General features: G+C 26.3%; 1 protein-coding gene across 2 annotated transcripts; it reads left to right on the top strand.

The window, feature by feature from the left end:
• Positions 1–16,861: 16,861 nt before the first annotated feature.
• Positions 16,862–20,602, top strand: LOC100215248 (uncharacterized). 2 transcript variants are annotated; one of them, XM_065817009.1, is made up of 4 exons: positions 16,873–17,182; positions 17,420–17,760; positions 19,104–19,304; positions 20,003–20,602. In XM_065817009.1, the coding sequence occupies exons 1-4, from the start codon at positions 17,014–17,016 to the stop codon at positions 20,333–20,335; spliced, it is 1,044 nt and encodes a 347-aa protein (XP_065673081.1). In that variant the 5' UTR covers positions 16,873–17,013; the 3' UTR covers positions 20,336–20,602. The 2 variants fall into 2 exon arrangements, with proteins under 2 accessions (XP_065673082.1, XP_065673081.1); XM_065817010.1 differs by lacking the exon at positions 19,104–19,304 and having other exon boundaries at positions 16,862–17,182.
• Positions 20,603–20,924: the final 322 nt, after the last annotated feature.

Genomic DNA, 20,924 nt, shown 5'->3' with positions numbered 1-20,924 from the left:
CCTAATTACATAAATTATTGTATAAAATTTGAAATTTATTGATGAATATAAATTTAAATAAAAAAGTAAAGGAATTAATTTGTAAAATTGTTGCTCCCACGTTAAGGGCTAGAGTGGCTACAATTTAAGAGGGCTTTTTGTTTCCAGGCTCCAATCATCGCAATTTTTTGCGAAGCATTGTTATTTGATATTAGCATGAATATATAAATATTTGGAATTTGCTCCATGTCTTGAAGTTAGCTGTTATTAACACAAAAAACAGCCTCCCCCTGACGTTACCTAACCCAAGGTTTTTCTTTGTCAAACATGTGATAAATTTGTGATAAAATGTGATAAAAAACCATGTGATAAAAACCAAAGTGATAATTCACTACACTACACTACATTAGACGCTGTTGTTGCTTGATTTATTTGTTGATCATCATCAAAGTTAAGCTTAATTTGTTTCCTAGTTTGCTTTGTTTCATTTTTTCTGTTAGCATCTGTCAACCTCCAAAATTTTTCAAGTTTATAGAAGCAATCCCCTTTGAACTTTGATCCGTCTATACTTTTTATTTGTTTTGTGATATCTTGATGGATGCCGATATTCAATATTGTTGGTGTAGATTCAAAAGACAGTGGCCAAGATAGTATAGTTACTGGAGCTGGTGGTGGTAGTACTGGTTGTTGAGATAACAAATTCTCAGATTGAGATGACGGGTTTCAAACGTATTAGCAATTTGTAAATTTTACTGATTGGTTTTATTAATGTCGAGCAAAAACAAACCGGTGTTTTGAAATCCAGTGCCTGAAAAGTGATTGAAATTCATTATTTGAATGCGTGAAAATTTTTATCCAGAGCTGAAAAGTTTTACTTGCTATTGACTTAATTAAAAACATTATTCTGACAAATCATAAAACTTTATTTAGCCATTAATAAATGTGTAGAAGATTTAAATTAATTTTTTTTTTAAATTGTATCTGACCTTATATGGAATCCCAATACTTTTTGATAATTTAATGAAAATATATTCATTTAAGGTTTCCTTAAAAATTTTCATCAAGGTAAATGTCCAAGACTTTTGTAAACAACTCCTTTTTTATTTTTATTTTATCGATGATATATTTTATCATTTTGTTTTGTTGATACTTAATGTTAAATTATCGCACTTGAACCAATTAGAGATGCGTTTAAGTTCATTATTCATATTTGAAACATGGTTAGAAATATCACTGTTCAACAGAAATAAATTAGTACCGTCAGCAAACATGATGCTCATAAGATTAAAGCTTCATTTAAATCCTTTATATAGACCAAAAACAAAAGCTGTTCTAAATAAGAGCCCCGTGGGACACCAAATTTAATTTCAATTTCTTTTTTATTTTAAACTCAACAAAAATCGCTTGTTCATTTGAACTTTTTTTTTTTATAATCAAATAGATTTTAATATATAAAATAGTATTAATAAATTTTTATAAATAAAATTTTAATATAATAGAAGCTTATTTAAAATTACAGAAACGTAGTAAAGTAGTAAACTTATATTCTATTATATATAATTCTTTTTAAAACTTTTTTTAGGTTGGTAATTACTTACATTTGGTTTTTTTGGATTAATTGCTAAGGAAATACTCCTTGTAGTATAGATGCCCTGAAGACTTTGTAAAGAATATGTTTTAAGTTTATGGGAATATATGATTATGTTACTGTTTATTTAATCTGGACCTGTAGCCTTGTTTCTTTTAAAAGATTTGTCAGCCCTCTCAAACTCATCAAAACAAATTAGAAAATAAATCATCGTTATAAAGCGAGTTATTAGAAGGTTTTACAAAATCATTAAAAGAATAGTGATATAAATCTTATTTACCAGTGTAGTTCCAAATTCATAAAAGACTTATTAAATTCATTTGCAATTTTGCTTTGTTCATTTTTAAACATTTGTTTGAAAATATTCGTTCAAGATTAAAAAAAAAATTAATTCTACCTAGTAGAAAGTTTATTTTTTTTAAACTAAGTTATCAAGTTTAAAAACGACGCAAAATATAATCAAATGACAAATTTAAACTCTGGAATTTAAATGTCATTTGTTTTCCTGTTATTTTGTTAAAGTTTTCCATGTATTTTTGGCGTCGATTTTAAATTTGATAATTAAATTATAATAATAATTTTTTCTCTTATACAAATTTTTTCAAATAGATGTTAGTAATTTTTACTTTTTTGTTGATTAGCAGCTGATTTTCTTTTAAAATATTTTGTATATAATTTCTGATTGATTTTTAGCTTTTTTTTTTTAGGTAATCCATGAACTATTTAAGGTTAATAATTTTATCAGTTTTTTACGAAATGGAAAGTAAAACGCATCAAAGAATTTATTTTATGTCGTATTTGAGTTATCATTTAAAGGCCGTTTTCCACATGACGAAATATTCGCACGAAGCGAATTTTTTCGTCCATAAGCATGCGCAGATTAAATATTTCTGGCAATTATGCTGATACATCCGACTTTTTTTTAATTATGCCGATACAATCCGACTTTTTTTTCGCTGCAGCAAAAAAAAAGAATGTGTATATTCAAGTGGCCACACGAAGATAAACCTTATTGTGAAAAACCCTACATAGAGTTAAACCTGCTGTTTGCTCTTGCAGCAACAGTTTTTTAACGGAAATGTTCATATCAGAGTTTAGCATTTATTTTATTATACTTTTTTATAAAAAATTTTATATTGAACTATTATATTACAAAATGATATCACATCTTGCATACAAAGACAGAAATGTTAAAATTAATGCATGGAAAAAAATTTCCACTTGCTTTAAAGTAGAAAGTATGCTAAAAAAGTAATAATTGCTTTTAGTTAAACATACAACGTAAACTTATTGCTGCCATTTTTATTGTTGACAACGAAAAAAAAGTAGCGCAAAAGAAAGTAAGGGGAGACCAAAACGGCGTTTTGTCATAGCGAAAAAATTCGCTTCGCGCAAGTATTTCGTCTTGTGGAAAACGGCCTTAAGTTAATATGTTTTCAAAGTAACAATAACATTTGATGAATGATTTTATATTACTCTCTTTATTAATATGCGTTTTTTACTATACTTTTTTTTTAGATAATATTAAGTTGATTCTTAGGAAAATGGGAAAACGGTCTTACATGTCGGCTTTTATAATTTTGTAATTCGTTAATTTGAATATCTGTTGTCAATCAACATTGTTACTGATCGTAAAAATTTCTAATTTTTTTATTAATATTATAAATTAATCATGTTGAATTCTCGAAACATGCAATTTCTTTTATTTTTTGCTACTTAAGTAAAAAAAAGTTGAGATTTTTTGAAGATCAGGTGAACTATAACAAAAGCTTAATGGGGTGCTTTTTAATATTGTTTAAAATTTCGATAGTTAAGATTTCTTTATTACCGTCAAAAACGCACTTATCATTCCTAATTTGACTTGAATTATTTTTTTAACTCATTTGAAGAAATCCAAGTTTCCGTTCATCAATCAACGAAAATAAATTAAAAGATAGTGAACAAAAATTTGTTTGATACTTGTTTTTAAAAGCGTTTTTAAAAGAAAAACGTAGGAATAAAAATGACATCAAATAGTATTTGAATGTCATTTTTATTTTTAGTTTTCCTTTAAAAACACTTCAACTTTTTGCTGACGATCTTTTCACGATTTTTCTTTTTTTTTCTTCTTCAAAACCATCAAAACGTAGATTGTTTCGTCTACTCCTGTTCTCTTTTTCTGCAAGTTTGTCTTTGAACTCTTCAATTATTTTTCTTTTTCTCTTAAAAACGTTTTTTTAAATAACTTTAAAGTTGTTTGACACTTTAACAAGTTATTCATTAATGTTATTTTTGAAAATTCATTGCTTTGTTTACTTCATGATTTCATTAGTGATAAATTTTCATTTTTTATTTTTTCAATTTATTCTTTAAGCTTATCAATTTTTTCTCACAACATTTTTAATAAGGTGTTTTCGTGACTAATAATTCTTTAACTTATGTAACTTTTTGCTATTTTTGAAAGCGATTAAAAAAATCTCTTAAAAACAAAAACGCGTCTTATCTTGTTGAAAACGCGAGTAGAAAAAAAAAGTTTTAACAACCCGAGGAGAGCCTCGTGACTGGTGAATTTTAACCCAAACAAAACTCATTTGGATACTGCTTACAATTACTGCAATTTTTTTAATATTTCTATATTGATAAATAACAATACTTTCACAAAGTCATCTTCTTTATGTTTTTTCAGATTCACTACTGAGCCTCATAGAAACCAATTACAACCCATGAAAAGTTAACACCTGCTAAGGTTGCCTCTCTTTATTGTGCTAGCTATATCCTTACTTCTGGTTTCATTTTTTACCTGTACAAATCTCTTATTTGTCTAGCTCTTTTAATGATACTCTTTCTCTTTTAGACAAGGTTTTTAAAGCTTATTGTAAATGCACTTATACCTGCTCTAGCTGACTCTAATGTCTTAAGTTTGAGCCCGTGTCTTATTGTCATAAAGGTGCGTCTTTTTCTCTTTTCTAAAAATATTATCATTGATGCTGGTCAAACAAGTTATTATATCTAGTTTCATCAATCAAAACTCATTATTGCTCGACTTTTCATTCAGCAAAGTCGCATCCTTTTACTGTATCTGTTCCTTCATGCTTTAAACAAATTTTATCATCGGTGTTTTAACATGAAATAAATACTAAGTATAAAAGACTTATGTCGACGAAGGATGGTGCTGTTGTTAAAATAGTTATCTTTTTTAGACCTGACCCATGACTTTGTTGATTTGACATTAAGTTTAAGAATTCGGTCTTGTTTTAAAACCTCTGTATACTCTTCTGTAATCTTTTTCCATTCAGCTTAGTTCAACATTATCAGCATACTGTTTACTCTGTTTCTTTTTTTTTTTTGTGGTAAAATAAGGCTTTAACAATGGAAAAGCCATAGAAACATAGATGCTCCGCCAGTTGTCAATTTACCATGACTCTTACAATTATGTTGTTTGTTCCAAAAATGTTTTTATCTAATTTAAGATTTGTTCTTAAAAAGATCGTTCTTATTGTCATAAACGGCAAATGAAATCTTTTGAGTTAGCAACACTGAAACAACGCTCTTTATTTTTTAGCAAAATTTCGTCGCATTTACATTTAAAAGTAAGGTTTTCAAACTTTTAAATGCAAATGCAAAAATTTTTAAAGTTGTCAACTCGATGTTTTTCAAAGATCGAGTTGACAATATTTTAAAGCTTGAGTTAGCAATATATAATTTTCACATTTTGTTTTTTAAATAAGCTAAAATTTTATAACATAAAACCATATATTTTCAAAAATTTTATCAATAATGGTATTGCCAAACAGATACTATCAATACTATCATACTATCAACAGTAAACATACTATCTACAGTAAAACATACTATCAACAGTAAAACATACTATCAACAGTAAACATACTATCAACAGTAAAAAAAATTTTTCATTAACTAAAATACTCTAAGATCTTTATTATTGATAATAGTAAACACCTATTGCTAAAAGTATCAAGTAGCTTAAAAATTTTAATATCTCACTGCATTTTTTATAAGGAATATACAAAATTGATTTCAGTAAAAGATAAATTATGTTTATCTATTATCTTAGTAATAGATAAACAAAATTTACAAGTTACAAGTGGCGCTCCGCAAGGTTTAGTGCTTGGCCGTACGCTGTTTATAATCATCCTCAATGACTTACCCGAATACGTCAGTAATAAAAGCATTTGTGAAATGTACGTACAATATTAAAACGCTTATGCCACCTCAATTATTATGTTTACGTTGAACATAAACATTGAGGTAGCATAAGCGTAACCTCGGTGAACAACTCACCAAGATTAATTGAACTGTTTAGATCGCAACCAGCCATTAAAGTACCTTTTATAAATACTATTTATCTTTTCATTATATGTTAATAAATTTTTATTTTAAAACAGTAGTAAAAACATAGGTTTTGTAGTTTTACATTGAAAAAAATAAATTTGATCTTATTTAAAACTCTCAACCCTGGAAAATAGAGAATCAGTATGCCATCTCAATTTAACTGTAGTTTTAAGGTAAAATAAAACGTCTTTTTGAGGGTCTTGCTAAAACAACACGTTTGATATTGCATTTAGTTAGAAATGACGATCTAGTGTTTTACTTTAAAAAATGCAGGTGTCAGGTAATGTGTATGACTTTACATTTATATATATATATTTTTAAGGATATTTCCACAGCTTTTTATTCTAAGCTAAGCTTTTATTGTTTTAAAATTAGGTATTAAAGTTAAAATTACGTTGGTTTTATTAACATTTTGTTCAATGCTGATACACTTATGTCATGGACTAGCTAGCAACTTACAATTAGATATAAGCCCTTCAAAGTCTTTAAAGACTAAAAAGGTTAGTTTATTATATTCATTCTTGTATCACTTAACCGGTCGATTTCTATATTTCGATTAATAAATCAGCGTCTGCTTTCAGGGTTACAATAAAAGTCTGCAGACCGCAAGTTAAACATTAATTTATCAAGATTTTACATAATGTTTAAGATAATAATTTTATTATAGTTGTAAATTGTGCTTGTAAATCTTAATCTTGAAATGATTCCTGTTATTATTTCAGATTGTTCCTTTTTACATATATTTGCTAACCGGATTTAAGGTTAAAGCGCCAAGGCGTAGACCAATTGATTTACCATTAGTGTTTCTTTGAGCTAGAAGTGTTATTTAATAAATTCGAAAAAGTATCAAATGTATAATCTTTGCATTGTTTTGGATAAGATCATGTAATAAAAATAGTGTCTGTATTCAAATAAAAGTGAAAAAATAATACTAAGTAGATTCATACATTGAAATTAAAACGCGAATTGCAGAAGGTCCTATATCGGAACGCTGTCGCTTCAACATCGGCTTTCCGCCAACAGACCGCTGTTGAAAATTTAGCGTTTTGCAGCCATGGGACCGCTGACCGGGGGCTTCTTAACCGTAATCGAAACCGTAAGACATTACTCCGTTTTTAAACGCTAATTCCCTAAAACTAATTTTAATTGTAAAAAATATAAATTATGTATAAAATTAATCTTTTCAAGTTCTATGTTGTTATATTCCTCTATATATATATATATATATATATATATACATATATATATATATATATATATATATATATATATATATATATATATATATATATATATATATATATATATATATATATAGATATATATATATATATATATATATATATACATATATAGGGGAGACCGGGGCTAGTTGGCTCGGTTTTTACTCTATGAGCTCTGTAGCCCTAACGGTACATTTTTTTTAAAATATTAAAGTGTAGTTATAAAGAGTATGGATTAGGGTAACTTATAAAATTTGCATTCATTTACAAAAAAAAATTCTTGGTTTTTTTGGGCCCTCAAAAAAAAAAAAATTTGCGCCAACTTACCCCACCACGGGGTAAGTTGGCGCAAACTTTAAAAATGATTATTAATGCACTATTAAGTGCAAAATTAATAGAAATTTTTTTACTATTAACTTTAGCAACAATTTTATCCCAAAAATTAATATTACTTTTAGCTGGTACCAAATATTAGTCCGTATAAAAGCCAAACAGTACCCCACTTTTTATCCGTGAAAAAAAAAGCTAAACAAATTTTTTTTTTAATTTTTTTGTAAGAATAAATTTTTTCAATATTGTTAAAAATTAAAAAAAAATAATAATAAGAAAATTTATAAAAATATATATTTTTTTTCCATAGTAGATGCTATGAGCCAACTTACCCCGTGAAAAATTTGTCATATATATCTGACTGGATATAGTAAACCAATTGTGACTAAAACTTTTACAATAATTATTTTTTTATACAACTAACTATTTTCTTTGTAAAGTAAAAAGGAAGCGATGTTCTAAAAGTTACGTTTTTGTCCAAAAAACGCATAAATCTCAATATCTCCCATGCGCATGCGCGAATCCTGACAATACTACAGTGAATGATGAAATGGTCAATAAGGAGGTTTCTGTGTAATTTTTGTCACTTTCTGATGAAAGGCTCTGAAGATAAACGCAGTTCGTCAACTTACCCCTGCTACCAACTAGCCCCGGTCTCCCCTATATGTATATATATATATATATATATATATATATATATATATATATATATATATATATATATATATATATATATATATATATATATATATATATATATATATATATATCTATATATATATATATATATACATACATATATATATATATATAGGGGAAGTGGGGGCATAACCGCATATGGAGGCACAACCTTTTTTTATCATTTCCTTATAAAAATTATCATCTAATATGACAGCAAACATATCTTACGCTAGTAAAAAAGTTACCCTCATTTTGTTTATGTCGAAAAGAGTCCCTGTTGCGTTTCTAAGAAGTTGTGCATAATAATGTTTATTTTGATAAAAGTATTATATTTACAACATATTTTTCCAGACCATTCTTTTGAGGATTAAACAATACTTGATTTTAATGTTAAAGATATGTGTTATCAGCGTTATTTCATCAAGTGCAAACCATTTTTGATATCAACATAACCTAATAAGTAAGCTATAAAACTGTATTCTTTCTAATAACTGCCCTCATAATTACGAATGATAATAACTACAATCTTCACACCTGAATGCGTTTATGTAAAAAATTGAATAGAAATAGTTTTATTTTGAGAAGTTGGAAATTAGACTTCGTATTTTTTTATTTAATTTTTATAAATGAGTTTTTGATTAAAATATAAAGCTAAGAGTATGTTATACTTATATTTGTTATATTTATGTATATCCGGTGATTATTATTTCACTGCAAGATGTATCCCTGACATCATGTTCTGAATAAGAAACTTTTTCCTCGACATCGTTGGCTTCTTTCACAATTACTTCACCCGAACAAATTGTAAGTATATAATAATACTAAGTATAAGTAATACAAAATATTCCGAATGAGAAAACTCAGTAACCTTGAAAACAATGCCATAGGGGCAAAGCGGCTATACTCACAAGTTCACCATATAAAGCGAAACTGGAAAAGCCAAATGGTTCTGAAAACTTAAAAAAAAATGATTACAATTACAAAGAATACTTACACAGTATGAAAATGTGCAACAAAATCAGCAAATAATCTGAGCTGTGACAATTGTAAAGAAAATGCACCTCGAAAAGTGTACCCCCAACGATTTCTTTGAGGGTGTGGTTGTGCCTCACAATGAGGGCACAACTAGTTTTTTCTCTGTGTGTTATTTTTGTGTAATAAGATTTTCAAAAACCGTTTTTTTTTTCTTAATTGCAGCAATTTAAAGCTTAATAATGTGGTTATTGAAATAAACTGTTAAAAAAACACATTTATGAGCAGCCGTAGCACATTAGTAGTGCACTTGCCACATACATAAGATCCGTGGTTCAAACCCCACCTCTGGGCAAGTTATGCGAAATCAGTTGGGAAAGAGGCAAGAACTTCCTATTAAATGCTCTTCCGCAGCGCCCTGTAATAAGACCGTAACGACTTCTCGGGGCACATAAAAAATTATAAAAAAACAAATTATATGTATATGTATATATATATATATATATATATATATATATATATATATATATATATATATATATATATATATATATATATATATATATATATATATACTAAAATAAATAAATAAAATAACTTAAGTCATCAACTACATTTAAAAAAATTATTCAGTAATTTTCATCTAAATAAGCATAAGAAAAAGGAAAACATCAGTTTGTAAACGTTTACAACTTCGCTTTTTAATTTAACCATAAACAAATTTCTTTGTTGAAAAATCAATGTTACTTTATTTAATTTAATTATTTATTTAATTATTCTAAATTTTTTTTATATCTGCTTTCATCATTTAAGCGAGTAAAATATTAAAAAAAAATTAAAAAAAATTCGTCAAATGCTGCTTTTCATCAATATCTTGGCCATGGCCGATGACACGGCTTTCGAAGTGAAAGAGGGGGTGGAGGGGTGTCATAATTGTAAATTTCAAAAAAAAGTCCACTATATCTAGAATTTTCTTTAAAAAAAAAATCTAAGGTCCTTTTGAAAAAAAGTGAGGGAGGGGGGCGCATGCGTTCCCCTTCTCTCCCCCCCCCCCTCTCTCCCCCCCCTCTCCCCCATTCCCCTTCCGCCTTCCTGGTGTTGTTGGCCAAGTTAGCTAGTGCAAAGTAACCACTTTTTAATCAAAAAAATTTTTTTTTAGTCAAAACTCAAGTCCTATACTATTTCCACATCGATGCTATTTTCAACAACACGTTTAAAATCCTAACTTTATTGATAAATAAATCTCGTTTTTGAAAACAAGATTTATTGATATTTTGAAACGTTTTAAAAAAAGTAGTTTTATATGAATTTTAAATTAACTTCTGAAAGAATATTTTAAACTATAGTTTCTACACATAAAAAAACTAATCTTACCTTAAATACACCACTTTTAAATGAGAAAAAATAAACAAAATGGCTCATAAAAGTATTAAAAATCATTTCAAAATAACATTATCAATCCAAATTTTTTACCCAAACAACAGAGTTAAATATGTTAAAAAAATCATCAGTATTATTAAAGCTGGAAAACTACTATAACAAATTTCCATCTTATTTTAGTCTAGTCATTTGTTTTTATAATTTTTTAAAAGGTACTTATTATCATACCTGCATTTAGAAATTAATTTCAGATTTTTTTTTTTAGCTTCAAATTTTTCTTAAAAACATAGTATACATTTTTTTGAAACGTTGTAAGCCAATATATTGTTTATCTGGTTATTTTGTGAAGAAAAATGTGTGTGTAAATAATATTTTTTGATAAGCATATGTCATTCATAGGGCAGTCAATTTTTTGCTTGCAATTACGAATTTTTGCTGCACGGATATAATATAATTATGATTATTAAAAATTTGAAAAAATAGTAAAAAAATGTCAAAATAGTCATTAAGCTATATATATATTAAAATATATTTTAAAAAAGAATTAAAATCATGCAAAATCCCTAACATTAAAAAAACTTAATAACTACCCAGCAAACATTGATATAGCGGATTTGCAGTGAACATGAACCGTTAAAAAATGCTATATAGGCATTTTTTGACGGTTCATGGCAAGCCAATGACTTTCCGACATGTTAATACTGGCTAGTCACCGGTTAGCCACTTTTGGCAGCTGCCACTAATGGTACACTAAGTAACCGATGAGCAAAACTACAGTGGCGCGCTCAAAATGCCTATATAGGCCCACTGAAATTCAGCTATAGAATTCTTGCTGTATAGTTAAAATCTCATGTTTCTTTGTACTTTCCAAACGTAACTAGTAACATAACATAAAAAATACTTTTCTTTACTTGAATGTATTTTACAAATCCAAACGCACAAAATATAAACTAAAAAATCAGTAAAATTTATAGATGATTTAATTTTTTTTACCACTGTAATTTAGTTATTAAGAGTTTCCAAGAAGTCCTTACGGTCTTATCACAGAGCACCATGAAGTATATATAACAATAATCAACCAATAATTATTATAATTATAGATTAATCTCAAAAATTAAAACATTATGTGATGTTTATCATATATCATCATATATTATCTTATATTATATATCATATAGTTATATCATATATGCTGTTCATTTTCAAACCGTTTCAGAAGCACGTTATTGCTCTGGCAAAATTAGAAAACTAAAGTATTTATTGTATAGTGTAGATAAAGCCTTCGACAGACCAGGAAATCCAGAAAGTATGAGTAGTTAAAAAATAAAACGGCAGAAATGTGCTTTTTTTTCATTCAAGCAAAAAAATTAAATAATTTGAGGCAAAGATTTTTTGTTTTATAATTATATTGACAATAACACTCACGTTTCGATCAAGTTATTTGATTAATTTTTATCAGTAATGCAATAACTTGATAAATAACACGCGTTATGACACACCCGTTCAGAGTTTAACATCAATTATTTAGGTTTTAAGCTTTTTTATATCAATTAAAAGTAGCAAATATGCACGTGGGAATAACAATGCACAAGTAGATTATTAAAATACCACACTTAATTGTTTAATAATATATTTAATAATATACAACATTCTATTATCAAAGCCTTGCACTTTCTATGAATTTATATATTGGTTCAATGAGCAAACAATGGACATTTGTTTTAAAGTGCCAATCAATACACAATTATTTAATATATATATATTTTATAGTTTTTATTTTTAATTTTTATTTTTATTTTGAGCGCATAAAGATAGTTTTCTAAAACGGAGCATAAATGTCATATATGATCAAAAAATCATTATACTTCATGTTCAAAAAAATTTAAATCAATTTAAAATTAATTCGATATCATTGGCTCTTAAAAAATAATACGAGGAAAAACGAGACAGCGGAAAAGATGAGACATGTTTTCGATCCTCTCTAATTTCAAATAAAATTACTTTTTTATTGTTAATAATAAAGTAATTTTCTAATTTAATTAGCAAACTAGAAATTTCTATTTTACAGAATGTTTTACAGGTTCAATGAAAATTTCTATTTTACAGAATGTTTTACAGGTTCAATGAAAATTTCTATTTTACAGAATGTTTTACAGGTTCAATGAAAATTTCTATTTTACAGAATGTTTTACAGGTTCAATGAAAATTTCTATTTTACAGAATGTTTTACAGGTTCAATGAAAATTTCTATTTTACAGAATGTTTTACAGGTTCAATGAAAATTTCTATTTTACAGAATGTTTTACAGGTTCAATGAAAATTTCTATTTTACAGAATGTTTTACAGGTTCAATGAAAATTTCTATTTTACAGAATGTTTTACAGGTTCAATGAAAATTTCTATTTTACAGAATGTTTTGGTTCAATGTTAATTGTGCTACTTTTTATTGATGATGTAAAAAAAAGTTTTTTTTTAAACTTTTCTTAGCAAAAACAAGACGATTCCAAGTGTTGGAAAAAACACAAGAGTACATTGCAATCTACAAATTTTTCTGAAATTTCAACTATTTTAATTTTCTTAACCATAAATAAATTTTTTATTAGTTTAAACTTATATGTTAAAAACTTCATGTTTTTAACATATACTATTTGTGAGGAGGATGAGACAATGTGAAAGTTATTTCTATCAGTTACCAAATCCAATTAAACCATCAATCATCAAATCTTATTTTAAAAAAAGCTAATTTCTAAAGGTATTAAAGATAAAAAATGTTTAAAAGTTATCTTACTAACTGTAACCAGTTTGCTTACAATAAAGATTTAATGGGAATACAACGAACGATGTTTCATAAAAATCCATACTTGGTCCACTCAATTTTATAATATACATCAACGATCTTCATAAATCATTAAATTTAACAACAATAACTTTTGCTTAAGATACAAATTTATTTTTATTTCATAAAAATAAATATTATAAATAAATAAAAACTTTTATGTAAAATTTCATTGAATATATTCATCAATTACAAAGTAAACAAGTTTATGTGGACTACAAGTCTATTATAAAGATGACAACACTAATCTCAGTTTCCTACAAACCCTCTATGACTACATATTAATGATTTCAATATAACTTTTTTTCTCTCTCTTTTAAAGAAATTTATATTTTGAAACAATTCGATAAATTAATATTTATATATTTATGAATTAATTTATAAATTAATATATATATATATATATATATTAATTTATAAATTAATATATAAAAGTTATACTTAATTTATAAATTAATATATATATATATATATATATATATATATATATATATATATATATATATATATATATATATATATATATATAGGTAAAGGTAAAGGTAAAAGTATGTTAAATAAACACCAGTTAACACAATTATATTATTCGTTTAAACATTATCATATAAACTACGTAGATGCAATATGAGGAAGTACTCATAGAACAAAGCTTAAATTTCTTTAAGCTCATCAGAAACACATAGCTTGCGCAATAAGTTCTAAGAATCGCTTTTCTGACATAAAAAAAAAACTTTTTAAAGAAATCATGTTTTAAATGTATATTAACTAAATGTCTTTATTATTTCATGTATAACTGTAGAGAAAATTTGCCACCAAATGTATCGCAAAATCTTTATGATTTGAAACCTAAAGTATAATATAGTTATTAAGAATCTAAATGCTTCTTATTGCGAAAAAGAAAAGACCAGTTCTTTGTTTTATATTAAGGTCTTTATCTCTGGAATAAAAACAGATTTACCAAACTTTGATTTTTCTGTGGTTGCCGATACAATTTACATTTACCGACTTTTTTTTAACAAATAACGTGGTTCGACCAGTTAAGTTTGTGCATTCGTGGCGCAGTGGTTAGAGTTCTAGCTCAACTCAAAGGTTCAACGTCGGCTCTAGCCCAATTGACGTTGGTAAGGAAGGAGGCGTGAACTTTCTAGTTAAATGCTATTCTGCGGTGATAATACCGTAAGGACTTCTGGGAGTAACTCAATAACCATAAAAAAAAAATCTTTATTAACATGCGCATAAAAACGTCAAAACTGTTAGCACACGATGTTTTGCAGCTAACCAGTTTTGCAAATACTGTTGCATGAAAACTCTTGGCTTAAACTTTGCAAGAATTTTTTTTTGGGAAAACTGACATATTCGCTACCCAACTCTCCTAAAAAAAGTTATACTTGTAATCTAACGTTCAACTCCACGCAAAATGGGTTTTGAAAAAATATATTTTTTTAAGTTTAAAAACTAATATATAATACTAAACCTTCATTACGTTTTAAAAATAATGAATTTAGCTGTGGACGCTTCCAAAAACACAATGATTGCACATTGTACTGTTTCCATTCTTTAAATTTTTATGCTTTTCTCTAAAAGACTAGCGAAACTTATCATTTTATAGATTTAATCTATTTTATCTTGTTTTACCGGTAAAATTTTTACGTGGATACACTTCTGATTTAAAAATTTACTGTACCGTGACTAGTTTTACCAACCTAAAAGGGTACCCCGTTAGATAGGAAAAACTAGTCACAATACTGCAATTTTTTAAATCAGAAGTGTATCCACGTAAAAATTAACTAATTTATTTTTTTCCACATGTTTTGAAAGGAGTACTGTTTAGTGGACTTTGATGTATAAATTATTATTATTTTTGTTTGTTTCTATTAAACACGTTTTCATTCCATAAATGCCCCTTCCTACCAAAATTACCTTAATCAGTAACGAGATGCAAGTTTCCTAGTCACTTTAACATTGTCATTTCAATCGGTGCCGGACACGGCGTTTTTTAAGAGTTTTTTTTATTTGTTACATTATTATTTTTACAAATATAAGAACAAAAAATCGCTATTTATTATTTTGATTAGACAGGTCGCGTGAACCCATAAATTTTGTGGTGTGCTGTAGAGATTAAAGAGAGAGCTTTTTTATCTTTATAGTATATCACAAAATTTATTAAAGACTAAGAAAAGAGCTTATTGGATTTATTAGTGACCAAGAAGAGAGTTTCTTGAAATTTAGAGACCAAGAACGAAGCTTTTTGGTCTCTTCAGTATACTGAAAAACAAACAAACAAAAAAGCCTTTTTTAATGTAGTTTTGTTTATCATTTTTTTAAATTATAATTGGGAAGAATCAGACGCTAAAGACCATGATTTTAGTTTTGCCACCATGTTAAAAGTGTATTTTAAGTATATAACTAATGTCTTTGATTGATATTTATTGTTTTTACCTTCTTTTTTTTTATAATCGTATTTTTTTTTAAATAATAAATTGATTTTTTTCTTGACTTCTGCGTTGATTACGATAACAATTCAATCTAAAGCAATTTCTTCACCTATAATTTTAAGGTAAAAGTATCGGCGAAGAAATTGCTAACAGCAACAAGCGCACAAACCATAAAAAGTTATCAAAATCAGCAAAATATTTAAAATTGTCTGTGAGCAAAACATTTTTTTACTTTAATGACCTAATGCTATATAATTTGTGCACTCCGACCAACGCTTCTACTTACGCTTTACTTGCCTGAAGTCTCTCTTTCTTAATGTGAAATGCAATAAAATTTACTGTAAAACGCAGTAACAAACAAAAAAAGTTGAAATATTAATTTTAATAAGCTAATTTTGTTGTTTCTTTTATTATAAAAAGCACAACTAAGTTAGATCACAATGTTTTAAAAGGAAAAAAACAACAGATGTTATATATGTTATAAAACTTTATTTATAAATAATAGAAATAGTCAAAAAAAGATGCCATAATATGGTGACATTATTACTTCCCTCAGGTTTGCAGTAAGTCATGTCATGCTATCCGTTTTGGGCAGGCGGGGTTTTTTAAATGACCTTTTTAAAGTTTCGGTAAAAATCTAATTTAAGACTAAATGGTCAGTAATATTTACTTTTTGTAGAAGACCTCCAACCCTCTAGTCACATCACTGTCACAGTGATTAAAATTAGTAAATTAAAAAAAATTCTCAGTATTTCTTCTAATATTTCTAAGTGAAAAGTAGTAAACAAGTAAAAACAATAAACGTGTATTTCCACATTCTATCGACATCTTTGCAAAGCCGTTGTACTGTGTCTAATAGAGGATATCTTGATTTATTTTTATTTTGCTTTTTAACAGATTTTTTTGTTTTATACCGATTTGGTTGATTTAAATTGTTAAGGTTAACGTTTTTGCGAAACATTTGCAAACAAGAGAGATGACGATGAGACGAGCCGCAGTGTTTAAAATATAAAAACTCGGGACATTTTTTTTAAAACGGAATTTAGTTAATTAATTTATGACGGTACTCACCTGCGTCCTTTGCGTCATAGTTTTGATTAAAGTTAAACCAAAAACCTAAATTAAACAAAAGGATGATTAACTTTACTAAATAACTTTGGCTCCAAGTACTAAGCATATTCAATCTTGTTTTGCAAAAGTTTTATATTAAAGATTTAGAAAGATTAGTTTTTTTAGTGTACGATGAAATGAAGCGGCATGTTGCTTAGGTTGAATATATTTACTTCTTTAATGATTGCAAGTGCTGTTATATTAGTGTTTATGAATTCATTAGTTGAAAGATATGGACGTCGTGTTCAACGAGTTTTAAGACTAGAAATACGAGAACCCTTCGTTTATGAAAGTTTTCAGCTAGAACGACAGACAGGTAGCAGACTAAATCTATTTTTAATCTGCTTTTAAAAATTTGTAGTTTGTTTTCAAAAATTTCAATTACGCGCGGTTGTTTATCACATGACCTTTTGCTTCTTTTTAAAAAAATTATCTTAGTGCACAGTTTAGTTATGAATAATTTATATTCTAGTTTTTTATATTCTAATTTACGATTCAAACAACCCAGTTTGTAAAATATTTGTTTAGCAAAATTATGTACTGCTGTATTTAGATTCGGAAAAAAGTACAATTCCAAAAAAAAAAGTTTTTTCTACTCCAAATTTTTCAAAACTAAAGACTTTTCTACTTTTTATTGGCTATCCTCGTAGTGGATCTACACTTACTGGTTCATTGCTTGACGCCCATCCTAGTGTGATTATTGCTAATGAGTATAACTTACTCAGTAAATGGAAAAATTTTACAGATAAACAAAAAAATAAGTACTACATTTGTAATCAGTTATGGAATAATTCAGTTGCGGAAACGAGACATCAACGTGCAGTCTCAAAAAAGTATTTTTTTCAATATTATGTACCAGGATTATGGCAAGGTCTTTATCAAGACCCAATACAAGTATGTTAATTTTTATAATTACTTAATTAAGTTTAGTGGAAAGCTTTTTTTAAGTTAATTATTCAACTTGGTAAAATTAATAAAAATGTTAATAAAGTTTATAAACTTTCTTAATATTCTTCTTTACTACTTTTGATTTTTCGTCATTATTCTTTTAATTTTTATTTATATAATTGTTTACCAGAAGAAAATATGATAACTTTAAAGAAATTTATTGAATTTAAAATAGAATTTGCATCAAGTAAAATGCTCAGTTATGAAGATGACAATGTTTCAAAACATGTTGAATAAAACAGATTTCGATACAATAATATGTTTTTAATCAAATGGTGCCATATTAATTTAGTTAAAAACAACATGATGTCAAAAAAATTGTGAAAATTTTGTAGTATGCTATTGCTATTCTTTGTTTGTTTTTTTATTTATTACAACAATTATAATGTAAACAAACAACAAAAGAAAATTATTTAATAAAAATACCTAACAGAAAAATTGCTTTAGGTAAGGGGTAAGATATAATTATTTTTATTAAAACAGAATCAGAAGGAATGTTAATAACAAACCTTTAACAACCTGTGAAATATTTAATTATAAAAAAGAATTATCTTTCACTATTGATCTCTCCCGGAACTATATATACAATTGATTGCAAAGTTAGGATCTGCTAAGATTGCCTCTTTTAATTGTGCTTGCCATTTCCTTATTACTGATTCTATTCTCAACTTCTACAAATCTGTTATTCATCCCTGTATGGAGTACTGTTGTCATATTGTGGCTAGTTTTTTTCCTTGCACATCAAAGTTTTGGAACTCACTTCCATCTTTATGTTTTCCTGACTCATAATTTACAGTTTTTAAGTCTGTTGTTAATCATTTTCTTCCTCTTTAACAGTTTGCTTCCTGATAACTCCAAGGAATATATATATATATATATATATATATATATATATATATATATATATATATATATATATATATATATATATATATATATATATATATATATATATATATATATAAATATATATATATATATATATAAATTTATATATTCATACATATATGTATATATATCACCCTTGATTACAATCTACATTCTATATATTAGTGAAATTGTTTCAGAGGAATCATGATCATACAAATCAGTTTATGACACCTTAAACTCTCCACTAAGGCACCTTGTAAATTACAATTCTTTCTCATTTAATATTTTACTATTTTATAGGGATTGGATTGGGTCATTAGGCTTATTAAATTTATTAGGCTACATTATTAGATTATTGTTACATACTTTAGTTATTTTTAAAGATTAATGGTTATAAAAAAGTTATTATTTTTTTAAAGGTTATTGGAGATAAAAAATGTAGTACAACAACAAGAGCATTGGCAAATAATAAAAATTATTATAATGAACTAAAAGCTGCACTAAAAACGCAAATCAAGTTCATACACATAATAAGAAATCCATTTGATAATGTTGCAACAATGATGCTGCGTGCCAGTCACAATGGTTTAAGAATTAAAGTTGAAAAGGAAAAAAAAAAGGTTGCTTAAACTTGAAAATAAGTTTTAATTTTGTTTAAAAACTAATTCTAATGATTTAGAAAATTGAATCTTTAAAAATTATAATTTTTTTTTTATGTGTTTTATACTCATATTATATACTTATATTAAATAAATAAATACTAAAGGGCTGATAGTTAATTCCACTTGGATCTGCACATAAAACTGTCAAATTTTAAACTTCAACTGATAAAGGAATAATAAAAACAACATGAAAATCTTTTTATTTTTATTTTTTTTATTTATTTTGAAATCCTAATAACAATTAAAATAGTGAACAAAGATTCATTATTTACATTTACATATAATTTATAAGTTATTAATTATAATAGATTTATAATAGACAATTTGTTTATAATAATTAAAACTTTTTTTAAAGCCTATTATAAATTTTTGAAGATTTTAAGAAATATAAAGTTTTATTTAATTTTAGGTTACCCAGTGGGCATAAGACGTGTTTAAGAAAAGTACGTCTTGAGCTAACTGGGTATACTGTGTTTAAATATTTTTTAAGTTTTTAATTGTTAAATTTGTTTAAAAAGAAAAAAATTTTAAAAACATAAATTATATGCTTACTGGATAAACACCGTTTAATTGTTTCTTAAGCTTCTTTAAATTATTATATTTGTTTTAAAAGAAAAAAATTTTAACAAATTATATGCTTGAATACCTTTTTTTAGATTTACAATTTGGGGGAGTTAAAAAAACAAACAAGGATTTACTTAAATCTGGTGGATATGAATGTTAAACTACGAAAACAATATACAGGACAGATTTTAGATGTGTATTATGGAAATATTATCATGGATGCGAAGAAGAGTTTGCTTAGAATTTGTGAGTTTTTAGAAATTATATGTGACAATGAGTACCTTGAAAAAGCTTCAAGTATTGTTTTCAAAAATGAAACTTTTACCAGGCGTTATGTATACTGGGATGAGCACATTAAAAGAAAAATTTTGGACAAGATCGAAAATGTTACCTTTTTAAATGGTTTTAAATTTAACGTCTCCTAACCTTAATTACTTTTCATTTTTTCCATTATTATTTACTTACCTTTTATTTTTCCAAAAAACTATTTTTCTCAGCCCATCAATTTGATGTAAAAAAAAAATATTTTAAAAGTGTATAGAACTTTATTTAATAATGCAATACGCAATAGATGTATGTACATAAACACATATATGTAACTAAACAAATGTATGTGTATAAAGACATTGTTTTTAAAATATGTATATTAAGATATAAATATTTATATAATGAGATTTACAGGTGTTTTTAAATATTTTTTGTCTTGTTCTATAAAAACTTTTAAAGCTATTTTAAGCTTTTATTTTTAACTTTTTTTAAAAATTTTTTTTGTTTAATTAAGTTTCAATATTTACTTGATATGAAAATTATTCTTTTGCAAGTTATTTTAGTAAATTAGTTTATTATTTTATTTTTTAATAATTATTTTATATTTAAGATTGATAGGCACAATCGTGCATATAAATCTATCATCTAAAATATTAATTTGAAAATTGATGAAAATAATTTGTTTGCAAAATAATTATACCAAGTCACAAAAAGTATAACATTTACAAACAGTAAATCATGTCAGAC

The sequence above is a fragment of the Hydra vulgaris genome, chromosome 13 (genome assembly GCF_038396675.1).
Source record: "Hydra vulgaris chromosome 13, alternate assembly HydraT2T_AEP".
Taxonomy (NCBI): Eukaryota; Metazoa; Cnidaria; class Hydrozoa; order Anthoathecata; family Hydridae; genus Hydra; species Hydra vulgaris.
The sequence above is the reverse complement of the archived record's forward strand: the minus strand, read 5'-3'. Positions and strand labels throughout refer to the sequence as shown.

Excerpts from the sequence above, each read along its gene's own strand:
- LOC100215248 (XM_065817009.1), top strand. The coding sequence starts at position 17,014 with ATGTTGCTTAGGTTGAATATATTTACTTCTTTAATGATTGCAAGTGCT. Across the intron at positions 17,183-17,419 it reads TCAGCTAGAACGACAGACAG|ATTCGGAAAAAAGTACAATT; the intron begins GTAGCAGACTAA and ends TGCTGTATTTAG. Across the intron at positions 19,305-20,002 it reads TTGAAAAGGAAAAAAAAAAG|ATTTACAATTTGGGGGAGTT; the intron begins GTTGCTTAAACT and ends ACCTTTTTTTAG.